Genomic DNA, 26770 nt, shown 5'->3' with positions numbered 1-26770 from the left:
TTTTGAATTAAAACGTTTATTGCATGTAACAAAAAAAAACACATACGACCATGATCACTTTGTTTGAACCCAACACAGAATGATAATAAATTACAGATCAGCCTGAGCCGCACAGGGTACCCTCTGTACAAGATAACAGTTTACAACACAGTCCAAATAAAAAAGGAAAACTCGATGCTGGAAATCTGAAATGTGATCCGGAGGATGCTGAAAGCACACAGCAATAAATCAGCACCGGAACGAAGGAGAGAGGCAGATTAGTATTTTTTGTCAAATCCAAATCTTTAGCTTCTTTCTTTCAAGTGTTGATTTACCTGTTGCCCATTACCAGCAATGGATGCCTATTGCTATTGTATTCCTGTTACTTTAAAGAGCTGCTGTAGCACAATGAATGTTATTCTGCACATCTAGGAGCTCAGTAAATCCAGACATGTATCGCATGTGTAACTGATGGATGCAAATGAGAAAGTATTTGGGATGCATAAAGATCACTCAATTCAGCCAAGCGATTTCTTGACACTGAGCCCCTGGTGTGAGCACGTGCTACTCGTGTTCCTTCCTTACAGTAACATCATATATTCGACAGCGCAATTGCTGACTTCAGGAACCGCTTCAAAGGAGTTCAGTAATTCTTCAGAGCAATAAATGTTTTCAGCAAACCCATTTTGGGGATAAATTCACAACACCAACGTGTGAATTCTATGCTTTGTTGCATTACTCTCAAGAGCCACAGCAGTGCAACAAAAACTGGCTTAAAACACATCCGGACCTACAACCACTTAGCCGTCTCCCCCACCCACACAAAAAAAAGACAGTTTGTTAAAGTTTTTTTTCACAAGGACAATGACTTCACAAATAAGAGCCGCTATCCAAAAACTAAATAATAATAGTAACAATTTCTCAATTCATGACGCGTCTGCTTGGGAGAAGGGAATAGACGGGTATGGTGGGAGGGAGGCATTATAAGGGATGGAGGCTCACGTGGAATAGTCGGCACAGATTAATTGAGCCGAATAACCGGTTTCGGAGCTGTGTAACAGTATGTAATTCTATTTAGAAACCCTGATCATACACTTCATGGCCTTTGTACATCACAGGAACATGCTTGGTTCTTACGAGTTGCATTGTGTGCATGCCCTCAGTCACAATGTACTGGTCATTCACTAAGGAGGTATCATTAAAGTTTATAAAACCAACCACCCACTCATACCTTGTTAATACAAGCTTTTCACTATCTTCCCCCTCAAAGGGAGGATTTCAATGCTAAAGTCTTGCATGATATGATGGGGTGGGAGAAAGGATGGAGAATAGAATGAAAAGAAACATTATTAAATCACTAATCATTTGTGATTAGTTCCAAATACTTGAGAAAAAAACAGTTTGATTTTCTACTATTTCAGCTTTCTACAAATCTAAATTTTAACAGAAAAAGAAACATTGAAATTAAGCTTTAATTTCTCAGGAGACTTCAAATACAAAGCTTCAAAACTAACTGCTGTACCACCAAAACACACTACACAATAAATTCTGTGAATTATTAGGATGATTCCTACACAGATATTAAAAAAAGGAGGGGATTTGGGAAACGGACACTTAACATACAGCACATATCGGAGATTCCAAAAGTCCGAATTAGAATCCGAAAGGAATACCTCACCTCAGTTTTGGATCAAGCCCTGAAAAATATACTAATTTCTCAATATACTGCGATCATACAACAGAGTGAGAGGCTTTATTACAAAAACATTTAGGATTTAGACACCACATGATGCAATTATAACACACAACATGAGTTTTCTTTTGATTGCGATCAAAAAAAATCCTTGAAGTAAAATATCCACAGTCACTGCCCATAAAGGAACCTATAAAATGTGTACAGTAGATACTGATGGGTCAACTAAACACAGTGTACAGTATATACACAAACACACACACACAATATAAACTATATAATGCTTTTATTCACAACGTTGTGATCAATGATGAAAGACCTAAAGATCACCAGTGCTTGAAATGCTCCATGGGCGATAATGCAGCTTCTGCTGATACCAGGGAGAAAGTTAAGTTATAAAAACAGTCAGTGATCACAATACAAGGAAAACTGGTTATAAAGCAGCAACATTGTCAAGAGTATTCAGATTCATGATCAGAATTACAAGTCAACAGCTCTGGGAGGCTTGAACGCAGCATATTAAGTGTTGGGCAACTTTTTAAAGTTAACAGCGAGGCTTGTACTCATTTTCTTTCATGCTCAGCGATTCAAATATCTCCCCTAAACTAATTTTCACTGCAAGTCTCCAATGGGTCAAGATGGAAGGTGTGGGCACCAGAGGAGTGGGAATTCTCATGTTCTTAATCTTAAAACCATTCCCTTAATATTTAAGGCTGGTCATAATTCTGGAAAACTGCCTACATTCAGTTTTAATTTGAAACTGATTTTCCCCAGCATCCAAAAAGAATTGTGGAAAATCAGCTTCCAAATTAAGACCACATTTATGTCGGTTTTCCAAAATTCCATACAATTATAAATTTTAAGGTGATGCCCTTAAGCCTAAGCACACTTGGAATTTTGAGTCCCAGAATGCATGGAAAACCTGCTTTTAGGAATGAGGTTGGCTTGGATACTCCTTCCTCCCTATTTAGTCAAACTTGATCTACGTGAACAATTTTTTAACTTGGAAATCACAATTGTATCTGCACAAGGTTGGTTCTTTCCCAGGGACACAAAAAACAATCAATTTAATTTCCCTACGACCCCTCCCACACCAAGGGGCCTTGGATTTCACAATGAGCTAAATAAACTGCAAGATAAACACCCTCAAAATTACAGCAATCAAATAACTGCACAGAAACTAGTTAACATTTTGCTAAGTGCAGAGCAAAAACATTTGCTGGCATTAGCACGTTAGAGCTTAATACCAAAACTGCAATAACATGGTGCGTTGTTCAATGCCAACCCTGCCCTGAGCTGTGATACAAACTTGGAATAAAAAGTCTAAAAAGTGAATAATTCTACATATAAAATATATGAAACACTGGTCTAATATGCAGTATTCCTAGCAATAATCTTTAATAGGAAAACTGAATGGGACTCCTTCCAGGAACCAGAAGTACTATATGTCCTGTGGGAAATCTGCTCTGAAACTGCATTACACTATAGTAATTGAAAGTTGATTTGCGTTATAAGGGACCCAGTTTGAAAGCGCTGCCTATTAGGCTCTATTAGGGTTTATTCTGCTCTCTTTGCTTCATGGAGTGAGTTTGCTGCGATACTTTTAGTGCGCTTCTGTGCCACTTTGACAAACACGACAGATTTGTGTCTGTGCACTAATGTCATTTTAGTTTATAAAATAACATCATATTTGAATCCTCACTATAGTTATTTATAAGAGCACAGAATTTTTTTATATAAAACTCATTGACCAGAACAGAATAGTTCACAGCTGCAGCACGGAGCAGAATAACGCCATGGTCAATTTCTGATAAGTTCCTTTTCTTTGCTACAAGGTGGTGTGGGTAATACGGAGGAACAGGATGCTACAGTCACAAAGTCACGTAGTTTCACAGGCACTGAAACTACAATTCTACTGAACAGTAAAGGCGTTTGGGGGAAAAGTGAGAGAGAGAGAGAGAGAGAGAGAGAGAGAGAGAGAGAGAGAGAGAGAATGGAAGAAATACTCAGGCAGGTTGTCAAGTCAGCCCAAGATTGGGTTATTGTCTGCAAGTTACTGACCTCCACTATTATTATTGTATGGGGGAGTAGAGGATTTTAAATGAGAAGTTTTCTTACAATAATAACATTGGCTCTTTACTACATGATGTAAGACCTCACAAGGCACCAAGTTATTTAGAAACATTTCCTTCTTCCTCATTCTCACCTTATCCATTTATTATTTTTATTATTATCCATTCTTTTTAATGGTGGATTAGCAGGTTACAAGAAAATACATTGATTTTTTATAGTGGCTTACCACAAAAGCCCTTCAAGGGACAAGTGTAGTGACTTGTTTTTGAGGCCAAACGTGACAGCTATTTTCTCACAAGATCCCACTAATAGCAATGAAGAGAATGATCAATTAATCTATAAGATTGTTGACCAGGGCACTGAGAAAAACTCTTAAGTATTGTCATGGGAACTTGAAGAATAGGTGGGGATTCTGTCTTTTCCCATTTGGCCATCGTAGGAGCTCAACTTATATACTTCAACCTCACAAATGCAAATACATCCGTTAAAATACAAGAGCTTTCAAAGAGAAGATCTCAGGAGTGTAACAGAAGATTAGCCAAATTGCAACCTTCCTTTTTAAAGTGACTGCGGGGCAATTTCTTTATCTGTCAGGGATATGAGCTCATGAGAGTTACCGGAATGACTTTAAAGTAGAAATAGCAAAATACCATAAAACTCTTATTAAACCCCAAACTATTTGAATAAAAGATCTTGCCAGAAGGAAGACTAACTGAGCCTCAGAAGTTTTGGAGAGTTTACACGCCCACCATTTGAAAGCTGATCAATGTTGTACTGAAGATTACTGCTGTAAGGTTTACTCACAAGACAAGAGAAATATCAACAACAAAATGCAACCCAAATAAGCTGCCAGAACGGTTCTTGCAAAACAAAGGCTACCCTGAATTTCCAGATATTCTTCAAAGCAGCAACAAAGACTTGTTTGTATGCTTCTCCGCAGTAACATCTAAACCTGGACAACGAGACAATAATATTGACGGACATTGCAATTTTATTTCTAGATGCTCATTTCAAGTATAGAAGGCAAAAACAGGCTGCTTGATCTTTGGAACACAAAACAGGGCTCATTAAAAATAAAAGTGGGAGAGTTTTACTGACAAGTTTATGTTGCAAAAGCAGGATTTCTGCCTTTCTTGCCCTTCTCTATCTTCCTCGCATTTGTTCTTACAACATATAGTAGTTGTCCACCCTAAGCTTTGCAATACAATAAACAGAAAGATAAAAGGTATACCACATTGCTGAGGTCCACTACACACAAGCTTTTCACGTCTTGAAGAGACTTTGGGTAACTGACCAACAGATTTCCACAAATTCCACAAAAACAAAGACAACAGGGGAGTTCCAGTATATTCGGCACTGCCAGGTGAGAACATGGAATTCTTCACTGCTCTGGAAATAGACTTAGTATGATGGTGTTAACTCACACCGGTGAGGCCCATAAGCTTTCTGACGGCAAGGGTGTCCATCCTCACCACCAATTTGCTGGCACTCACTCTTGTGGGGACCACACTCACAAAAAGACATCTAATGCACCAACCCCACATACATCAAGGTCTACAGTTCATGGCTAGCCAGTGCACCATAGCTGCCATCTCACATGAAACAAGGTTTGTTTCAGGAAATTTGTACAAAAGTTATAAATTACTAAAAAAAACTCTAATAAAATAGTGTTACTGTTGGATTAGAAGTGCAACGTAGAGTCTATCAGACGGCGAACCCTAAAAGAGCTTTTTTGTAAAAAAAATTATAATGGGACAAATAGGATTAAGATTGCTATTTTTAGCAATCTGCATACTATAGACTTCTCAGAGTTCAAGTGAAATGTACAGATGTTTTGAAGCACTGGGTGTGCACTCAACGTGTCAAAACATTTCACAGGTTCTCTTGGTCCTCTGGAAAAAAAAGATTTTTCTAAAATAACTGAAGTGCCTATCTCAGCTCAGGGGAAAATCTGCAGTGCATGGTGAGAGCCAACCCCATTTGGTATACACTCATCATGCACCTCCTGACTGCCACTGTACCAGCTGTCAGGTTCATAGATAAAAAGACCGGAGATTTATTTTAGAAAGACAGGATTCCTGCATTTCACCAAGTTTAAACATATGCAATATTTTTAATGCTAGTTTTCCTTTAAAAAAAGCATTTGACAAAATATTTTCATATATCCAGCATTAAAAATAGTTTATTGTGTCCTATATTGTGTATAATTTTAATATATAATATATATATTTCTATAAAGAATAAGGCTTTGGTTCAAACCCAGTTGCTATTAACAAATACAGCATCAAGTGAACCTTTAAACTGAGTAGGTAGAATCACATGATGGTACAGTGTGTCGGAACAGACCGCAAATTGAACGCCAGTTCAGTTCACCTCTTGCCCCTCTCTCTCCCTCCTTAAACAAATCTTTGACTCAATTGAGCTGCTAAGAGGAATCTCAAGCGGCCACTAGCCACAGGGTTGGGATGTGTGGGTCCGGTGGGGTGGGGAAGAAAGTAAAATTTGAAGGGGTCAATCTCTGGGCTTTCTTGAGTCAGCAAAGACCAAAATTGGCAGACACCTGGGAGTAGACTACCTCAACTCCCATATGCGTAGCCCAGACAGAGACGCAAGGACTGGGGGTGTGGGGGTGGGTTGGGGTGAGAGGGCGAATAACAGAGTTTTGTAACTTAAAAATAATCCACCATCTAAGTAAACAGGATGCGCTCGGGAGTTTCCAAGAATCATTTATCGCTTTGTTAAAAAATATAATTATTTGCAGTTGTTGAAAGAACAAACAGTATCAAACCCAATGCTTTGTTGTGATCCCGCTTCTTCCATTGCAAACAGTAGGACCAATGTGTTTCTTCTCTCACACTGGTCAATACAAAAACAGTGGTACATCTTTACTTTGCAGAATATCCACAGGAGCTGGTCAATGTTGAGGGAGGTGGGAGGGGAGCGGAATGAATAATGATTTCTGATCAAGTTTTCCTAAGAGCAAAATGAAACCCGTGTTGCTGGCACTTGAATCTCTCAGCAAGTCGCCGAAAGGACTCACGTGGCTCGTTCACTGTCAGGCAGATAATCTGTCGAGGTGTCAAACCACTGTGGGTTCAAGCAGCAAACAAATAAAGACCCCATCGCTGTCCGCCACCGCTGTGACATTGGCTGGCACTGCAGGTAGCAGCTGTTCATCCAGACTTGTCACCCTATTCATCATCTACGAGTATATAGTGATCACCTCGCTGCCACACCCTCGGATCAACAGCACTCTGTCCAGCCCCTCCGTCAAGACCTCCAGGAACTCCATATCTGTGAAGCATTCAGTCAAGGTTCTGACTCACCAACAGGTCCAACAGCAGGTGCAAAATGTTTTGTTTTAAAAATAAACCCCTTCAAAGCTATTTAAAGGAGCAACACAAATAAAAGCGACCAAACATCTCCTTTAACTCAGAGGTATTGCTGCAATTTTGATCTTAATATTTCCCTGAAGGACACACGTTTCTTTTATAAAAGGTACGTCTGTCTGTAAATTAAGATTTCATGTTGCAAATTAGATTACAGAGTTAACTAAACTTTCTTCAGGACCATTACTGCAGAAATTAGCAGATGGTTTGAAAATCAGGAATTTATCAGCATTTCATATAGCGCTTTTCACATTAGGAGAGATGTCACAAAGCACTTCATTGTTAAGTTTAGTGACTGTATTTTGTAGGTGAACACAGCAGTCAATCTGTATACAGCAATGTCCCATGAACAGTCTTGAAGTGAATTTTATTGGGGGGGGGGGATTTTTGGTCAGGACACAGGGAGAAACTCCCTTCCCTTTTCAAATATTGCCACAGGATCTTTAACGTCCACCTGAATGGGCAGGAGGGACCTTGATTTAACCTCTTAACTAAAAGACGGCACAATGCAGCATTCCTTCAACACCCCATTGGAGTATCAGCCTAGACTCAGCTCAAAGTCCTGACGTGGGACTTGACCTCACAACTGAATTGAAGTCAGAGTACTTGTTAACTGCAAGGAAGAAGTCCTCCATGATGCTCAAAGGTTAAACCACATGATAGCAGTCAAATCTAAAAGGATACAGTTTTCGTCCCCTTGCTTATTTCTGGGGGGACCTGGCATATTCAGCAACACAAGTCTTGCGTCCTGAGACTTGTTGACGACAACTTCATTGAGTTTCACTGCAGTGTGCATCCGCCGAACATTGGACTGATTCCTGATGGAAGGAAAACACGGTTATGTTTTTTTACCCTAGCTCATCAAAGCTCATAGTTCTTCAGCCCTTTATCCTTCAACTGGTTAAAATTAAGCCCAGGACTCAAATATGAAAGCCACTGTGAAAATATACAGCAGCTCCTGCTGTGCAAACACCTCCCCCCACCTTCACTCCTGGCTTGATTTTGGTGGACTTTTCAGAGCAGCCAGGAATGGAGCTTGTCAGACTTCATAACACGGTAACACCACCCTTTTAAGGTTCATTCAATTGCAGGCCAATAGCATCCACAGAGCTCCTTTATTGTATTGGCACACATATACGCAAATACAAACGCACACACACTTGTGATGTGAGAGCTACTAGAACAATTGATTGAATATTTTCAACCCAAAGCACAGATTAGTATGCAGCAGAGAATCCTTTCCATCCCACAAGAGGTCCCAAAAGCTTCATGCCTTGCAAGTTTAAAGTGCCTGAGTTTAGGAAGGGAAATTCAACCAGGATTCCCACCCGACTGCTAGTCAGCAATCCCAGCTGGACGTCAGTCAAAGGAGGATTAGGCCAAGCTGTGATCAAGCAAATCTACGAAAGTCACAGTCAAGACTCCTAAGCAATGGCCAATTGGCTTGAAGTACTGGCAATGGAACCGTATAATAGTAAAAGGAACCAGCAGTAAAATACATTCGGGAAGAGAAGAGGCGTAAGAGGGAGAAAACTGGTGAATTACAATTTAATTTAAAAACAAAATGCAAATAACGTTGTGCACCTAACACGCAGTTATATACATTCTTGTTAATGGCGCAAGAATTCCTCTCGTTCCCATGGCTGAGATTGAATTGGTCATCAGCAAAAAATAGAAAAGTTCTCTTTCACTCTGGGAAATAATTTGAATAAAGAGCAAACTCCCTCCACTGCTAATGGCCTCCCATCATAGAAGCAGTATTGTCACAAGGACCGCAGAGGTTTAAAGAGAAGGCCTCATCACCACTTTCTTCGGGTGATAAATTCTAGCAAAATGTCAGGGTCACCTACATGATAAGACAGGGTTAAAAAAAAGAAAAGTTGTCTGGAGCACTGAATGTTATTGTAGAATCCATCATGGGCTGGAAAGGCTTCAAACAAATGTGCAAACATACAAACACAAAGAGAAAATTAACATTAAATGTAACTTACAGATTTTCCCATTCTCTGAAGCATCGGATGGAAAAACAAAAGACAAAATCATAGCATTATTACAAGATTCAACAATAGTAAGTGCTCTACACATTTGCTTCCTTGTCTGAGAATAACAGTTGACATAGCATACATTTTTACATGATAACTACAACAACAACAACTTGGATTTATATAGCGCCCTCCACCCCGGACGGCGTCTCAGAGCGCTTCACAGTAACGGATCCCTGGGCCGAGCCGGGGGAGAGGGAGGAAGGTGACCAAAGGCGTGGTCGAAAAGAAAGGTCTTGAGCAGAGAGCGGAGGACTAGGGGGACAAGGAGGAGGCCAGATCCAGAGGAACAAAGGCAATGGGCACTGTTTTGAGGAGAGAGGTCAGAGAAGTGGAGGGATTTGAAGACAAGGGTGAGGATCTTGAAGTCGATCCTCGCTGGGACAGGGAGCCAGTGCAGTCTGGCAAGGACTGGGGTAATCGGGGAGCGGAGTTTTGATGCGGGTGAGAATGTGGGCGGCAGAATTTTGAATGATCTGGATTTTATGGATGGTAGTGGATGGGAGACCGGTGAGGAAGGCGTTTGAATAGTCTAGCCGAGAGGAGACAAAGGCATGGACCAGGGTAACTAGATCTTAAATCACATTATGAACAACCCATGTGCACTGCACTGACTCCCAACTATTTCAGGACTGCCTGACCTGTGGTTTGGTGCAATTTACTAGCCACTTGTGGGCAACAAAAGCCATCAGAAATGCAACTTATACCAAAGGAATCTGCACCCCTTGTACATGTGATCAAACCTGCCTCAGACAATGCCCAGGTGAATATCTGGGTTGGAGGGCAGAACCTCCAGCACTTTAAATGCACCCAAAGCCCCATCCCTTTACATTCAGGTAGACAGTCTACTTTTGCGTCTCTCTGATCACTCGCCCAGCAGGTCGGGGTCACGCTGAGTCTGCTACAGCTGTTAAAATAAGCAAGGGTTTTATCCTTTGTGCCACTGAGCTCTTTTCCAACCCTAACCAAGTCAGTTTTTGAAACAGTACTTTGATGAGAAGGTGAAATACCATCCCAACCTTAATGCAACTAACTCCCCGGCCATTTAGGTGCGTTGTGAATGTGTGCGTGTGTGGGGTGGTAGCGGGGGCGGAATTGAATAGTTCCTAAGTCCAAAAGGAGACACATTTGTTTAATTTGTATAATGTGAGGTCTAATCTGTTGTATTTCTTAAAATTGTGCAAATGGGAGTTTTCTCCATTAATCAGAAACGTGTCAACTAAATGATGGGAACTTGGTACCAATGCAACTTACATCTGAAGCAGAGTTCCCATTGGTTAGCAATATTTTCTTCGAACAGGATTTCTTAATGAGAAATCAAGTTTGAAATCTTGCAAAGAAGTGAACTTACGGTTTCATGTTAAAAATATCTCTGATGCCTTCTGGGGTTGAAGTGTCTTTATTTTTGTTCCTCTCTGCCAGGATTTTCTCTTTGGTCCAAGTCATGTGCACCTTGTCAGGAGCAAGTGTAGTGCTGACAGCAGCAGAGGAGTGGGCAGCTGCATTTCTGTCATGGATCATCTGAGCCTTGGAAAAGGCAAGACATAATAATAATAATAATTAATCCTTGAATTTGGTACAGTGCCTTTCACCTTGGGAGGACATCCCAAAGCACTTCACGGTATACAGCTTAAACTGGAGTGACTGTGTCTGTTTTGTGGGTGAACACGGCAAACAATTTTATTTGGGGGATTGTTGGCTAGGACACCAGGAAAAAACTTCCTTCCCTTTTTGAATAGTGCTATGAAATCTTTATCGTCCACCTGAACAGGCAGACGGGACCTCAGTTTAATGTCTCAGCCGAAGGACAGCAACTCCGACATTGCAACACACCCCCAGCACTGCACTGTAGTGTCGCTTTAGGATTATTGGAATTACCAAATCCTGATTTGCAGCTTGAAGCCACAACCTTCTGACTCAAGAGGCGAGAGTGCTACTAACTGAGCCAGGCTGACACAAATGACATCCTGCTCCACTTCCAAAGGCCCAGAATTTGGGATCTATACTTCACATTGTAGTCTTGCTGCACAGCAACCTCTTAAATTGCACATCAGATTACATTTCTGCTTGATAGCCATTTGCAATAGATCAGGATCATTGTAATAAATGGAAGCCACTTACCTCTCGCTCTCGCTCGTTCTTCGAAAGCTGCATCTGCTTCAGCATCTGGGACCTCTGTTCCATCACCAGTGTCCGCTCATAAGTGAAGGCTGAAATATCGTTGTCAAGCTGGGAGGAAAAGGAGAAAAATGAAAAAATGCACTAAAGAGTTAATATGCCCCTTACTGTATCCACATTAGTCATGTCCTTGGACCTTGGGACATCAATGTGAAAGGTGCTATATAAAGGCAATTTGTTGTTGTTTTGTGCAATTTGCTGTTGTCGTCTCCCCCAACCACCAATCTACGTAGTCATCAGTAAAACTTTGGAGAATATTTTTTTTAAATTTATTTTATTCCTGTCAAACACACAAAACCTCTATGAAGCATTCGGGTATTACAGTAGATGATGAAATACCTAACAGCACACATTTGTTTGTGACGCTCTCTTACCATCTCTACCACCTCAACCTCAGCGTTCAGCCGGAGCTGATACAGGAACAGCTGCAGGTCCTTCTTCATTTGGATGCTGTTATCATCGATCTGAGCCACAGTGAAGATGCGCATCTTGCACTTCCGCCAGACCTGTAACACAGCCACCGGTTAGGCTTCATGAGGCGAGGGAGGGAGGTCTGTGTATTCCCAGGGTACAGGTTGCCCTCCGACCCATACGAACACACCTCTGTGCTCCGCCACTGTCAAACTCACTGGGATGCTACTCTGTGTGAGAGGCGCTATATAAATGCAAATTGAGTTGTTGTTCCTCCCAGGGTATAGGTTACCCTCTACTCCCCCCCACCCTATCAAACCTCTGTGTGTTTCCAGTGTATCGTTTACCCACTAACCCCTATCCCCCAATTACCACTATCAACCCTCTGTGGGCTCCCAGTGTGCAGGTTCCCCTCTGTGGGCTCCCAGTGTGCAGGTTCCCCTCTGTGGGCTCCCAGTGTACATTTACCTTGTGCTGGCTCAGGAGGAAGGGCAGCAGCATCAGAAGTCCGCCATCGTGGACAATCCACCAAATATCGATGTTCCCGCCGTTGAAACGCTCTTGGTTTGTGGGGAAGGAATCAATGTTCTTCGCCACCATCAGGGACAGGTGAGCAGACGTGGTCTCACGAACTACATCTGCAACAAACGCGTGTGCATTTAGTCACTCTCAGCACCTGGCCTGACTCGTGCTGCTTAGGCACTCTCAAACAGGACCACAGATAACATTAGCTATATGGTTTCAGTATACACACTGTGGATCACATTAACTGTGTGGTTTCAGGAGGTACAGGCAGTCAGCTCAATACCTACAAGCTTCCTATAAGGTACTCTTCGATTAGTGTAGGTGTCCATGTTAATTTAATTTATTCTGCGAACTATATGCTTTCATCTGGCTGAATTGGATGACTAGCGGCAGAGAGCTTGCAGTGTTATATTGTATCCGATAGTATACGGTATAGATCATTTAGCCCTTTTACAAGTTGGACTGCAGAATGGAAATCACAATTCGCAGTTCCTGTCCCTTTTGCAAATATCAGTTAAACTCAGCGTCTGATAGAGGCGCGCGAAGAAAGGCATGTGCACTGGAAAGGGATAGTTTAAAATCGTGAGAACCCTGTCAAATTACTGGGCCTGTTAGAACTTTTACTCGACAAGCTCCCAAACCAGAAAGAGTAAAGATTGTGAATTGTGGCTCACCCAGTTTCTGTACCAATATTGCACAGTCTCACACTGATCAATGCTAAAAGCAAATAGTGAGTGCCCTCTGCTGTGTGCCGATAGAAGTGCAGAGATACTGAAACAGTGCCACCCCCCAGTTGGGCCGCAGAACCTTCATGGCGGAACTACAGAAAATCCGCCCGCTGGACTCCCATCGCTAAAACAGCAATCTTTTCATTACTGGTTAGTAATTAGTGGGATCACCCATTGTAAACAGATAACCAATGCCTCACTATTTAGCACTGGGTGAGTGATACAATTCTCTAATATCAGTACTCTTTCCTTTAAAGGACTGATAAACTCACAATTGTATGATTTCCAGAAACATATATATATATATATACATATAATATATACATAAACATTTGCCACAGTAATGAGATGCAGCTATAAAATTCAAGGCAAGATATAAGGTTCCTTTACACCTGTTATTATTTTAACATGCAATGCCATGCCATCTGGGTTTTTCCAAATACAATTCTTTGCATTGCTGTAGAACGGACAGAATCCAGCCAAATGCCTTGCGGAAATAGTCAATCACGTTTAAGAAAAACAATGTTTGACTTGCTCGCCACTCCTCTGACAGATAGAGAGAGGAGTGCTTTTACTCATGGCCCTGTGAGAAGAGCACCGATATACTGACCAACAAAGATTCTCCAGCAGTCAGGAGTCTCCGTCTGCCTCCAGAGATGGGGCCACGCCAAGAGCACAGTATTGTGCTTCATTCCTCCCAGACCTGAGGATTGGATCAGGTGGGATACTCCGTCTCGCAGATTGGAGGAGACCACCACTTGGCAGAAACCTTTTGTCTTTTCCGTGCTCATCAAGGACTTAATATTCTGTCAAAACAGTGAGCATTACACATCAGGAAGATCTCAGCACAAGCGGATAGGTTACACAAATTGAGCATCAATTTTGCAGGATCTCTTAATTAAGAAATCAGTGTGGGTGACTCCTGCAAAAGGTCATACGAGTACCTCTGACTCAATGCTACCCGCCTTCAAAAATAGAGTTGGAACAATGTCCCTGCAAGTCACTGTCACTCATTTTCAAATTTCTGAGGCAAATCCAATGATAAATACACAAAATCAATCCCATTAAATCATACAGCGAGATGTCAGAGACGAGGCGCAAAACCTTTTTAGAACATTACCTGAAAACCCAGGAAAAGCTTCAAATACACAGTAATTTCAAGAGAGTAGATAAAACCAAGAGAAAGGTTAGAAGGTTGTGTTTTTTTTACACACACACACACACACACACACACACACACAAAGAGTATAATGGCCCTACCACAAAATAGTGGTTGAAAGTACAATCTGAAAAACTTTTCAATAAAATTAAAATAGAAATACTGGCATAGAGCCTTGTTGCAGATTATTTTCCTAAATACTTTGTGGTTCCCTTCTTAAACACTTCAGTCGTTTGTATATCCATGGCTTTGAGCCTACGAGTTGCAAAAGTTGCAAGAGGGGAGAATTGTTTTCTGGTTTTAAGGTTATGATCTTTTATTTTGGGATTCACATACAAGGAAGAGTCTTTCCCTATCCATCTTGGCAATTCCTTTTGCCATTTTAAAGACCTTAATCACCCTTTAACCTGCTCAGATCTGGAGAATAAATCCCAGATTTATCCAAGTCTCTCATCACAGCTAACTCGCTTAATCCCAAGTAATATCCTGGTAAATGGTCAATGGACATGCTCCAAGGCTAGCCTCGGCCCTTCTGTCTACTATCCCCTCCCTATCTCCCCCCTCACACCCCAGCCCCTGCCCATCCCTTTCTCCATGCCTTTGAAACAGGCATGCCCATTCCTCTCTCATCACCACCATAACCCGCATGAAACCAATCACCTGGTCGAGCCCATCCCTACCCCACTCCTTAACTCCCAGCTCCACCGCCTTGTCCCTCTACTCACAGATATAATAAACCTCTCCCTGTCCACTGGCATGGTCCTTAAAAAACTGTCATCACTCCTATCCTTAAAAAACCCTCCTTGGACCCTTCTCTACTCCCAAACTACTCCCCCATCTCCAAACTCCCTTTCCTCTCCAAGGTCCTGGAACAAGTCATTGCTTCCCAGCTTCGCTCCTTCCTCTCCCAACAATCCCTTCACAAAGCCCTCCAATCAGGTTTCTGTGCCGCCCACAGCACAGAAACAGTCCTGGTTAAAGTGACAAATTACATTCTGTCCATCTGCGATCAGGGCTCCCTCGGCCTCCTCGTCCTCCTTGACCTCTCTGCTGCCTTTGACACCACTGACGACTCTATCCTCATCTGCTGCCTTTCCTCTCACCTCATGGTTCTGTCCTTGAATGGTTCAGATCATACCTTTCACACTGCTTCCACCTTATCTCAACGTTTCTCCTCTAGACCCCAAACTGTCTTGTGCAGCATTTCTCAGGGCTCTGTCCTTGGTTCCCTCCTCCTCAATATCCATATTCTCCCTCTTGGTGGCATCATCCAAGGGGTCAACTTCTACATGCATGTGGATGACACCCAACTCTACCTCTCTGCCTCCACCCTCGACTCCAGGATCACTGCTATCCTGACAGAATGTCTGTTAGACATCAAGTCCTGGATGAGAGCTAACTTTCTTCAGCTGAAGTTCAACAAGACCGAGGCTCTCCTGATTGGCTCCCGTCAGCGCCTCCTCACCTGAGGCTCTGACAGCATCACCATCCATGGTTGCACACTCCACCTTGCTAAGCCAGTCCAGAATCTTGGCGTCTTGTTTGACCCTCAACTATGCTTTCTACCCCACATCCATGCCATGATCCACTCTGCCTTCCCCCATCTCCGCAACATCGCCAAACTCCACCACTATCTCACACCACAGGCTGCCAGAACCCTCATACATGCACTCATAACATCAAGGCTTCACTATGCAAACTCCCTGCTTGTCGGCCTCCCCAACTCCTCCCTCCATAGGCTGCACATCATCCAGAACTCTGCAGCTATGTGTGCTCTCCCGCACCAGGCTCCGTGACCCTATCAGCCTCATCCTCGCCTGCAAAGTTCTACATTGTGGTGATCACTTTACTGATCAACACATTGTAGAACTAGCTTCCCATCACACAGAGGGTACAGTTCAAGATCCTGGTCATCACCTTCACAGCTCTCCATGGCCTTGCTACCCACTTCCTCTGCGTCTCCCTAACTCTCCACCATCCGGCCCGCTCCCTCCGCTCAGTAGGCTCTGGCCTGCTTCATATCCGCCTCCTCGCCTGGCCCACTATCGGTGGGAGGGCATACTGCCACTCTATCCCCACTCTCTGGAACTCCAACCCGCAGTCTATCCACCTCACCCCCTCTCTTGCCTCCTTCAAGACTCATCTCAAAACCCTCCTCTTCGACGATGCTTTCGATCACCCTGCTTCTCCTGCCTTCCACCCTTCCCAATCCTGACCCCCAGCTCGGGTCCGAAACACTGACTGTCGAGTGCCTTGTGATGTCCTCCCGACGTGAAAAGTGCTATACAAATGTAATTTTGTTGTTGTTGTATTCATTCTAACCTTTCCTGAGAGCTTATAAATTCATAATAGCAGAATCATCCTGAATGCTTCTCTTTGTACCTTCTCAAGAACTCACCCGCACAAAACTCCGTACCCCCATCACAACCGTCCTTGCCAGGATCCACTGGCTCCCAAATGCTGAACGGATCGATTTCAAGATCCTCTCACTCGTTTTCAAATCCTTTCATGCTCTTGCACCTCCCTATGTATCCGATTTACTTAACACCCACTCCCCCACCCGCTGCTATGCTCGGCTGGCTCCAGCCTCCTGTTTGTTCCTTGCCCACTCCGCTCCACCATCGGCAGCCGTGCTTTCAGCTACTACGCCCCAAAGCTCGAGCACTCTCTCCATCAATCCCTCCGCTTTGCCCCCCTCCCTCCCCACTTTTAAATCCTCCCTAAAGACCTTCCTTTTTGACCGTGCTTATGGTCACCTCCCCCTGGCTCGGTGTCAGACTCCACCAATGTCAAGCGCTCCGAGACTCTACCGATTTTGAAGCTCAATTGAGGACAAGATGCGTCCTGGAGGGGAAGTCTACCAGTGGCAAAGTACCTGATCAGCTCTCTGGACTTCAGCATGCTTCTCCAGAAAGGTTCCTTCAAGCACAGAGCCAATGATGGTCAGCCCTTTGCCAGCCTTGAGCTGTGTAGTGAATGACAGAAGACGGGGGTGCTTTACGTTCTGATCAGCATCCACGTTCAACAGGATCAAGAGCTGAGGCCTGGGGCGTGTTTAGAAAAAACAGAGTTACATAAAGCAGTTTTGTCACGGCCCAAATCCCTGCATTATAATTTACACCTTCTCTTGAAAGGGAATTCTATTGAGGTGGTGGGGTGGGGGGGAAATGGGAGGAAAAAAGGTTATAAAAAAGAACAAAAGATTATATTTGTTTATTTCTCTACCCACTGGAGTGGTACCTATAATTAATTGGTTTGGCACGCGGTTGGATTTATTGTCTAGTAATTGTTTTTGTATACAAATGTTGCAGCTGTTTTGTGCACAGCAAGGTCCCACAAATAGCCACAAGGTGAACGTCTAGTCTAACCTAATAATAAGACATTGTACTTCTCTTTTTCAATAGTCCCAAGGATCTTCAATGTCCACCTGAACAGGCAGACGGGACTTCCCTCAGTTTAAAGCCTAATCCAAAGGAAGGCGCCTCTGACAGTACAGCAAACCACCAGCAATGCACTGGGGTGTCAACCTAGATTAAGAATTTACGTCCTGACATGGGGTTTGAACCCACACGCTTCTCACCCCGAGCTCAAGGTGCTACCAACTGAGACAGTTATAGTCATTCTTCAGTTAGAAATAATACCAAACTTGAGGACATGAAGAAACGTTTCTAGAGCTAGTAGACTCTCACCTCCAGTTCTTGGTGTGTGGGGGCCCATCTTCCAGCCGAAGCAGTGCATAGCGAGCGGCATTTAGAGACAAGCCCCTTATCCCGTCACCCCATTCCTTTTCAGCTCTGAAAGAAAGTGGGAAAGAGATAACAGGGGCTTGTTGACAAAGCAAATTCACAGGACGCATCATTTTGAAATTAGATATCAGATGCGAAACGTGCGATTCCATTAAAAAAATATTATTCAGTCGTGTTGACAGAAGGTAGCAGCAATCTTACCCCCTGTATTCAATATATTTATAGATGCATCCTGCTATTAGCATCGCTACCAGGGCATAATGCCAGGATGACATGAACATCAAGGCAAGGCATAAGCTCATCCCCACAAAGGACATTGTCCTGAAAGAATAAGAGGAGAAATGTCAGTTAACACGATGTTTTTTTGAAAACGTGGATGAGCAGGAGAGCATTTCAGAGGAAGTCATTCTGCACTATGCGTTCCAAATAGCAAATACCATGACATGTGCTAGGTGCTATTCTGCTCAGTTGGGTAAGTTACATGGACAGGCACGTGGCTAAAGAATGTTTGTGAAATGGAAAATGATGTGCATCCCACACCAGGTGTTATATGATGCATCATAGGGCCCAAGAGGTACTAGACAATAAATCGTCCCATATAATGGGCATTACTCACTCTCCCAATCTACACTCTTGTGTCACTCAGTGGTTGATTTCACTGCACCCCCAGGCTCCTGATGAGCAACAGCTATTTCTGTACAGTATTATTGCAGAATCCTGAATGACGCTGTGAATTTGCTACACTCACCAACTCTGTCTCTGTGAATGGTTGGAATTTTTCAGAGACCTTTTTGGGTGTGTGCTTGTATGTTAACCATATACATTTACAGCACAGAAGAAGGCTGTTCAGCCCGTGGTGCCTGTGCTGGTTCCTTGAAAGAGCAATCCATTAAATCTAAGTTACCTGTCTTTTTCCTGCAGATTATTCGTTTTTAGATATCTATTTTTTTCACCTGCAGATTATTCGTTTTTAGATATCTATCTAGTTCTTAAAAGTTACTGTAGATATTTTGTATATTTTGAGCGTTTCACCCACAAAATATTCAGTCGATTCACTTTACATTATATTCTGTACAGCACTTTGAGACGTCTCAATGATATGATGAGACGCTATATCAATGCAAGGATTATTATTATTATAATAGATCCTTCCGCATCCTAAGAGTTCTGTTTCTCCAGTCACTGTCCATAGTCAGACCACTCATTCCTCCTATCATCATATTAAATCTCTTCTGCTCCCTCTCTGTGGCTCTGACTTCCTTCCTAAAATGGATGATAGAAACTGGACAAAATACTCTACCTGCAATCTAACTAATGATTCAAGTAGATTAAGCATCATCTTTTGGCTTTATGTTCTATGCCTCTATTTATAAAATCTAGGATCCTATTAGTTGTTTTCCTAGCTCTGTCCACCTGCCTTCTTTAAAGATTTATATATTAATCTCTGGGTCTCTCTGCTCTTTGCCTTTTATTTAAGTATATTTAGTGTATAGCTGCTTTATTCTTCCTCCCAAAATGCTTAACATCAAACTTTTCTACATTAAATACATATTTTTTTGTGTCTGTACATATATTAATATATATAGTGTATATATATAGTGCATCATATATGTATCATACCAATGATAGTACTTGAACCGTGGTCGCCAGTTGGGCGTTCGCAAGAGTGTCTGCAGGGCACAGGCCAAGTTCACAAACATGTAGCACATCAAAAAGAACCTGAAAGAAAGAGATACCACTTTGTTAGTCCTCCATAACCAGAACTAAGTGCATGTCAGACTTTGTCACATCCACTTCTGGCTCCTAAAATCTCTTCAATTAACCTTACTATGGTGGTAGGTCCATCCCAGTGTGTGCTGAGTTGACTGATTTCAGTCGGACACCAGGAGACGTTCTGCAATTGTCCAAGGGGTTTCCCATTACCTTTGGTAATAGACCCTTGTGCATTAACAAACCTTCTCAAGACCATCCTCTTTGATCATGCCTTTGGTCATCCTCCCATCCCCACTTGCCCCCCACCCCAGTTGCAAGCCCTCGCCTTCGGACGTTCTCCTGACGTAAATTGCACTATACAAATGCAATGTTCTTGTTGTAGTATTAACAGTGTGAGAAATTCAGGAAAACCTACAGATAATGAATAATCTCAGTTTTGTGCTGTGTTTATCTGAGATATTTTCAGAGATTCCCAGCAAGACGCTCACTATAAATCAGGGCTAAGCAGCGCAATGCACACCCACCAGAGTTTCAAAGGGACCTTTATTTTACTGTTATTAAAGAGTTGGTCACATTATATGCTCACAAACAACACTGTCACTCATGTCTGGAGATTCTCACTGAATTTTTTTGGTTTGGGGATTTTTTTTAAAAAAAAGAAAAGGCTTCCAAGCGTAATACATAGCAGAAACAAATATTGGGCCCCTGCCTCACATCACTATGGGGACAGGAGTTCTATTGTATTATTGCCAGAGATATGATAATAATCCTTGCATTTGATACAGCGCCTTATTACATCTTTGAGACGTCTCAACGCGCTTCACAGAATATACTGTAAAGTGAATTGACTGTATATTTTGTGGGCGAAATGCGGCAGCCAATCGCGCACAGCAGCGTCCCACAAACAGTCGTGGATTTGAGTGACCAAATTATTATTATTATTATTTTGAAGAAAAAGCAATCAGCCAATCAGTCAATGAATCAGAAAAGGATGGAAAAATTTAATATTTCACAAAATATTCCACGCAATAAATAAACCTCCGTACTAAACAGTGCTGGGCAACCTGCCCTTCCCGTAGCATTCCTCAATCATTTTCCGACTGCAAGAGCAGAATGAAACAGGGTGATGTTATGGAGTCTCACAGGAAGCATTGTGTAATTGATAGGGAAAGAAACTTGGGAGGGGCGTACTGCACAGCAATGTTACAAACAACCGTGAAGTGAATGACTAATTTTATCTGCAGGATTGCTGGTCGGGACACTGGGAGAAACTCCTTTCTCTTTTCAAATAGTGCCATTGGATCTTTAACAACCACCTGAACAGCAGACAGGACTTTGGTTTTACTTGCCGTCTGAGTGACAATGCCTCTAATAACGCAGCACATTCGTAGCACTGCACAGTGCAACCTAGAATGGCAACCTAAACTATGAGCTCACAGCCTCAATGTTCTGACAGAGACTTCTTCTGACTCAGAGGTGAGAGTGCTACTATCTGAGTCAGACTGACAACTGTAATGATAAACCCAAGAGCTATGGGAACTGGATGCCTTGGAAATGTCAGCATGGATTAAAGACAAGCCGTAAGTTGGATGAGGAAAGAATAAGACACAATACAAAATTACATTGATATCACACCTTTCACGTTGGGGGGATGTCCCAACATCACTGCCTGGACAACTGAGCTAGGGAGGGAAAAGATGTCTAAAAGTGGGGTCAGAGAAGTACAACACCACCTTGCATTTATATAGCGCCTTTCAAGTGGTGTTAATAATTGTTGTGTCTTGGAAGTGCTTAAGAGGCAAGTCTTAAGATGGACTTTGAACAAGGTTAGTTAGGAGGCAAGTCAGAGGAACTTCAGAATGAAATTTCAGAGAGTGGGGGCAAAAAGGCTGAAGGTCCGACCTTCGATGGTGGGGCGAATAGAGCGGAGGACATGACACAGGCTGGTGCTCACTGAGTGAAGAGATCAGCAGGGTTGGTGGGATTTAAGGAGGTCGGAGAAGTGAGGTGAGATATATATTCACAAGAAAGCAATTGTAAAAAAAATCACCTCTGGTGTACTTACATGGAGAGAATTGGGGCCACATTGTCCAGAGAAGCGATGAGAATGCCTATCTCACAAATACAAGCTGTGAGTAGCAATGCCCAAGTTGGTTCTCCATTAGCTTTACCATGCCCAAAAATCTGGTTAAAACACAGGGACATTTGCATTACTGAACGCAATATAAATAAATAACTGCATTTTATAATTTATTTATGCACCTTTTTTTTTCCTCTCTACCAATTCTCTCAGCTTCCTGAAATGTTCCTGACCACCCCTACCAAACCCCCCCCCCCCTTCCTTCTATTGAGGTACAGTTCTGCAAACACTGGTCACTCCCCAGTATCGCGTCCAAGTGGTCACTATACACCCATCGGCCTTCAGACTGAATTAGCTCATCTCAGCCTGGGCTGATGCATGGAGCCTTATGCTAAGCGATATTCATATCCATTCGGAATGTTTCACAGGCTTAAACTGCACCAAAGAACAAGTTAACGAAAAATACAACAACGCTGCTCACTCCTCAGGCCTGCGGGTTACAGAAAATAATCGTCTTGTGATGTGAACATCAGAGCTCACTCTAACAATCTACACCGTCTATAACACTCACCCGAAGGAAGGGGACAATCCCATCACGGGCAATGGCCTGCATTAGCCGAGGGGCCCCGGTTAGGCTCTGGAGACCAGCGCCGCAGGTTGAGAAGAACGAACCGATCACAATAACCCACGGAGAAGGCCAGGACAAAGTGCCAATCACAAGGTTTCCATTTACTGCTTCACCAAACCTGGAAAAAAGGTACACATTTTTTAACCTCCTTTTGGTAATGAATGACACGGCACACTTTTATTTTGAAACACCGATTCATTCGGGTAAAAAAGATATTCGGGACAAGCTAAAAGAAACAGGTGGCCTCTTTCCTTTGAAGCAAGTTTTCTGTAAGATCTCTTAAGAACCACAGAAAAGAAACTTCAAAGCTAAAACTGATTCACCAATTTGCCAAGTTGTGGACGTTCTAAAATGCAACATAAACAGGAAAATCTAGACCCTAGACCCAGTTGGAATTTCTCCCCAGTGATGTGATAATACCATCAATGATAATTCTCCCTCCCACCTCTCTGCCGGCCCTCCCCCCTACACCACCCCTCCCCCATGCTCGGGCCCCGACATTTGACTGTTCAGCGCTTTGGGACGTCCTCCCGATGTGAAAGGCGCTCTATAAATGTAATTTTGTTGTTGTTGTTCTCATATCACATGTCACAATCTCCATATTTTCTCCCTCTAAGAAGAAGCAGCAGGACTCCGAATGTTCACAAAGAGTGATTTAATGATTAGCCACCTCCTTTCAGACACTGATACAGATACAGAGGACACGAAAGCAGGGATTATGCAGTGGCTGGTTGAAGCAATTGGATTCCCGGCAAATGGAATCAATCTAAACTGAACCTGATCTTCTGTACTGTTTACTTCTTTTATCTTGAACCATTGGACGCAGCAGAAGGTATCGAGTTCCAAGTGTGACAAATACAACAGCGTGTATAACACATACATTGGTCTGTTGCACTGAATACGATACTGTTTATTCCACTGAATGGTTTGTTAAAGTATTGGCATAGGTCTCGTTCAGAGGAGAAATGGAAACTGTGAAGAGGTGCAACATTTTTCAAAAGCTTGAAAAATCTCCAATCTTAACCCTTTTCAGCATCTGTGCTCTCACATTATAATAATAAACCTTGCATTTGATATAGCGCTTTTCATGTCTTCTAGACGTCCCAAAGCGCTTCACAGAATATACTGTAAAGTGAATTGACTGTATATTTGTGGGCGAACGCGGCAGCCAATTGCGCACAGCAGTGTCCCACAAACAGTCGTAGATTGAAAATGACCAATTTATTATTGGTTTTGGAGGGATTATTATTAGGCATGTGGAGTAAGGAAACTTGCCCAAGGTTTCATCCTGTCTGGAATTGAACTCAGGTCTCTCGCTTACAAAGCGAGTGCTCTAACCACTGAGCTACAGGACTCCACAAATACAGGACTCCACATTAGTCGATCACTATTAGTTCCACTGATATTTGCGAAGCCAGTCATGTGAGAGCAAAGGCAGAGTAACAGTAGCACCCCCTCCTCTCTGCTGACACCCCAACCTTTCACCTACGGTGACGGTCTCTAACAGTAATCGTACATCTGCAAGAGGCAATGGCTTGCACATGGGGAAACTCTTGCAATGGTTCCACAAGAGCATTCTGTTGATCCCCGTAACTTCCCCAGTGACTGAGGAATCTGTGCAAGAGAACGGCAGCAAAACCACTTTATGAACAGGAAACCTTTGACCCCTTTGCTCTGATGTTAGCTGTGGCTCCGGCCTCTTTTCCTACTCTGGCCCTGGTAACTTTTATGTTCACATTTCAGACAGCAAGCTAAGGCACAATCGGAAACCACTGCTTTTGGTGGTGCTCACTGTCACTGTGCCAGCGAGCCTGTTGCTGAATTCAGTGAAGCTTCTTCACACAGAGGGCTGTGAGAACTTGGAATAATGCACCCACCCAGAAGGGCTTGAATGGAGAATAACGTGGCAATTGTGACCTGTGTAAAACAGTTGGAAAGTGCTAATTTCAGCCTCCCTGGTCAGACTGGGAAGTCTCAATTCAGACTGGTGATGTCTGAAAGCCGGAGAACAGGTAAGCCAGGCAGCCGCACGGAGATGACATTTTGCTTGTTCTCCAGCCTTTACTTAAAGTTTGCAGCTATTGGACATCACTGACCTCAATCCAACTTGCCCGCTGTTCGATGAGGCTTAAAAGGGCTCCTCTCACTCCTTCAATAGACATCGCAAATTAGACCCCAAGCAATTAAGGAATTTAAGAGGGAGACAGATAAGATACTTGAGAAGTAAAAGGGTTGAAGCTTGTGGGGGAAAACAGAATGAAATAGGATTATAGAGAAAAGGAGCAACCATAAACTAATGAATTGGCGGAGAAGACTTGATGGGCCAAATAGCCCATTCCTGCTCCTACATTCTTGAATTTGCAATGTAAACGGGTTCTAAGCAACTTACTGACAAACCAACAAACAAAACAAATTGTACAACAACTGCTGCTCTATACATAGAACCCTGTATGCTGCTCACATATCAAACAGATGAGAGCATAATGCCTTAGCAGAGAGGCCGATACGTTCATGGCATGTCTGTTCAATTTTCCAATTATCTTTTAATAGACTAGGAGCAAAAATAGAATTTCCGACACAATAAATCAAGCTTTCAGCTCTGTCATCCTCATCCATGACTCTTGGCGCATGTCAATTATTAAGCTGAGAGCCTTAACCGTGAAATGAGAGACCTGATCTAATCATTTGTGTCAGATAGCTGCACAGTCAGGCACTGATAGAGAGAGTCTGTATCCGTCTAGTATTGATACTCCTTTGAAGATATCAAAGCATGCATACTTACCACCGTACACTCTGCAAAAGCACTTCCTATTAATTTATCTTGCAAATGACAAGTAAAACCAAAGAAACATTAAAAATCAACTAATTATATTTAAAGTGAACATACTGAAAATTCTATTTTGATAAGTGAAGCTATCACTAGAGGGGTTATTCTCTGCTTGTCAGTGCGCTCTTGCACTGAGCAAATTCTGCTCTAGCTGCACACTGCCAAGAGTTGTAACTTTACTGACAAAAGTTTAATATGTGCTGTGGACCAGACGCAGACAAGCAGAGAATATTCCTCTTCACAGCCAAACAAATCTTTATATTACACACATAGCTATACATATTGTGCGAGCCAGTTACAATTCTATTATTCAATCATCGCAGTTAAAAAAGTGGATTAGATCCAGATGAAGCCTGTCTTTGACCCTTTTGATCTCGATGCATCTTTACATTACATCCTTTTTTTTGATCAGCCATGTGTTGGACACATGCAGAAACCCATCATTGTGCTTCAGAATATCCAAACCAAGCAGAGTTCCAAGCATCCCACCTATACATGGAAATTCCCACTTATTGGAATGGAATGCGCACTTTCTCCCTGGAGGAATGCATCCTGTTTACCTAATTCCGGAAAGTTTTAGGTGCAGGTTGGCAAGAGCCAAGGCTTGGGGACCTCAGAGTGTGTTGAGGGTACTGCTGGAGTCTAACCAGCACAAACCGCAAAGCTGGCCACTGACAGAACTGTCTGGCAAGGTTTCCAGCTGCTTGTCCAGCTAGGACCACATTACCTGTTGGTTAAGACTTTGCTTCCAGGGTTAACAGGAGCTGAATGGAAAGAGCCCCTGCCCCCAATGACTGGTCTGTCAATGAGCCAAGCTGGCTGTGCTGTCATCAGTCGTGCCCTAGAGTACTGCGGACCTACCTGACTCAGGAACTAGTCTACAAGACTACCACAGAGGGTTACCTCGATACAAACCCTCCATTGACAGGCATGCAAGCCTTGTAATACTACGGCATTACAAAATCCAAGATGTTTCTTATAATAATATTTACATTTGATATAGCATTTATAACATTAATGTTATTATACTGGAGTTTGTAGGTTCTGTAATTACCCTATTAAAAAGTATCCTCTTAAGAAGTGACTGTTTATGTATGCAGAAACTGCAGCCAATTTATACAAAGCAAGGTCCCACAAATAGCCATAAACTAAATTAACCATTAATCTTGAGGATTATTGACTTGGACACTGGGAGAAACTCTTCAGGGTATTTTTGAATAAGCTCATGGGATCTTTAACAGATAGCACTACTGCTGTTCTGACCGATTGCTTGTCAAGACATCAAGGCCTGGATGAGCGCTATCTTTCTCCATTTGAATGTCGACAAGACAGAAGTTCTCATGCGTCAGCGCCTTCTCACCTCAGGCGCTGACAGCATCAATCGATTTGGATGAACACTCCTCTTCACGGAGCCCGTGAGGAACCTCAGCAACTCAGCTGTCCTTTAAACCCCACAACCGTGTTGACCCCATATCTGTGCTCTGACCTGTTCACTGACTCTCCATTACCCAGGAAGGTTGAATTCAAGATCCTTGTCCTCACTTTTAAACCCACAACCTGTGCCTAACACTCTCCGGATTAGGTAAGCAGGATATGTCC

General features: G+C 42.8%; 1 protein-coding gene across 1 annotated transcript in view; it reads right to left on the bottom strand.

Annotated features, from left to right (window-relative positions):
- The window catches only part of LOC103176233 (solute carrier family 12 member 7), a 194131-nt gene continuing 167361 nt past the window's right edge, over window positions 1-26770 (bottom strand). The window contains exons 20-33 of the mRNA XM_042346217.1: window positions 22288-22462; window positions 21702-21820; window positions 19544-19642; window positions 18125-18244; window positions 17867-17971; window positions 17053-17221; window positions 13629-13824; window positions 12234-12403; window positions 11729-11860; window positions 11298-11405; window positions 10528-10703; window positions 9126-9140; window positions 7819-7952; window positions 1-7039 (exon numbers count right to left, since the gene is read on the bottom strand). Of these exons, the coding sequence (XP_042202151.1) occupies window positions 6948-7039; window positions 7819-7952; window positions 9126-9140; window positions 10528-10703; window positions 11298-11405; window positions 11729-11860; window positions 12234-12403; window positions 13629-13824; window positions 17053-17221; window positions 17867-17971; window positions 18125-18244; window positions 19544-19642; window positions 21702-21820; window positions 22288-22462 (1810 nt within the window). The 3' untranslated portion in view covers window positions 1-6947. The remainder of the gene's footprint in view (window positions 7040-7818; window positions 7953-9125; window positions 9141-10527; window positions 10704-11297; window positions 11406-11728; window positions 11861-12233; window positions 12404-13628; window positions 13825-17052; window positions 17222-17866; window positions 17972-18124; window positions 18245-19543; window positions 19643-21701; window positions 21821-22287; window positions 22463-26770) is intronic.

Source organism: Callorhinchus milii, unplaced genomic scaffold (genome assembly GCF_018977255.1).
Source record: "Callorhinchus milii isolate IMCB2004 unplaced genomic scaffold, IMCB_Cmil_1.0 Scaffold2, whole genome shotgun sequence".
NCBI classification, from domain to species: Eukaryota; Metazoa; Chordata; class Chondrichthyes; order Chimaeriformes; family Callorhinchidae; genus Callorhinchus; species Callorhinchus milii.
This window is presented reverse-complemented; position numbering and strand designations above follow the sequence as displayed.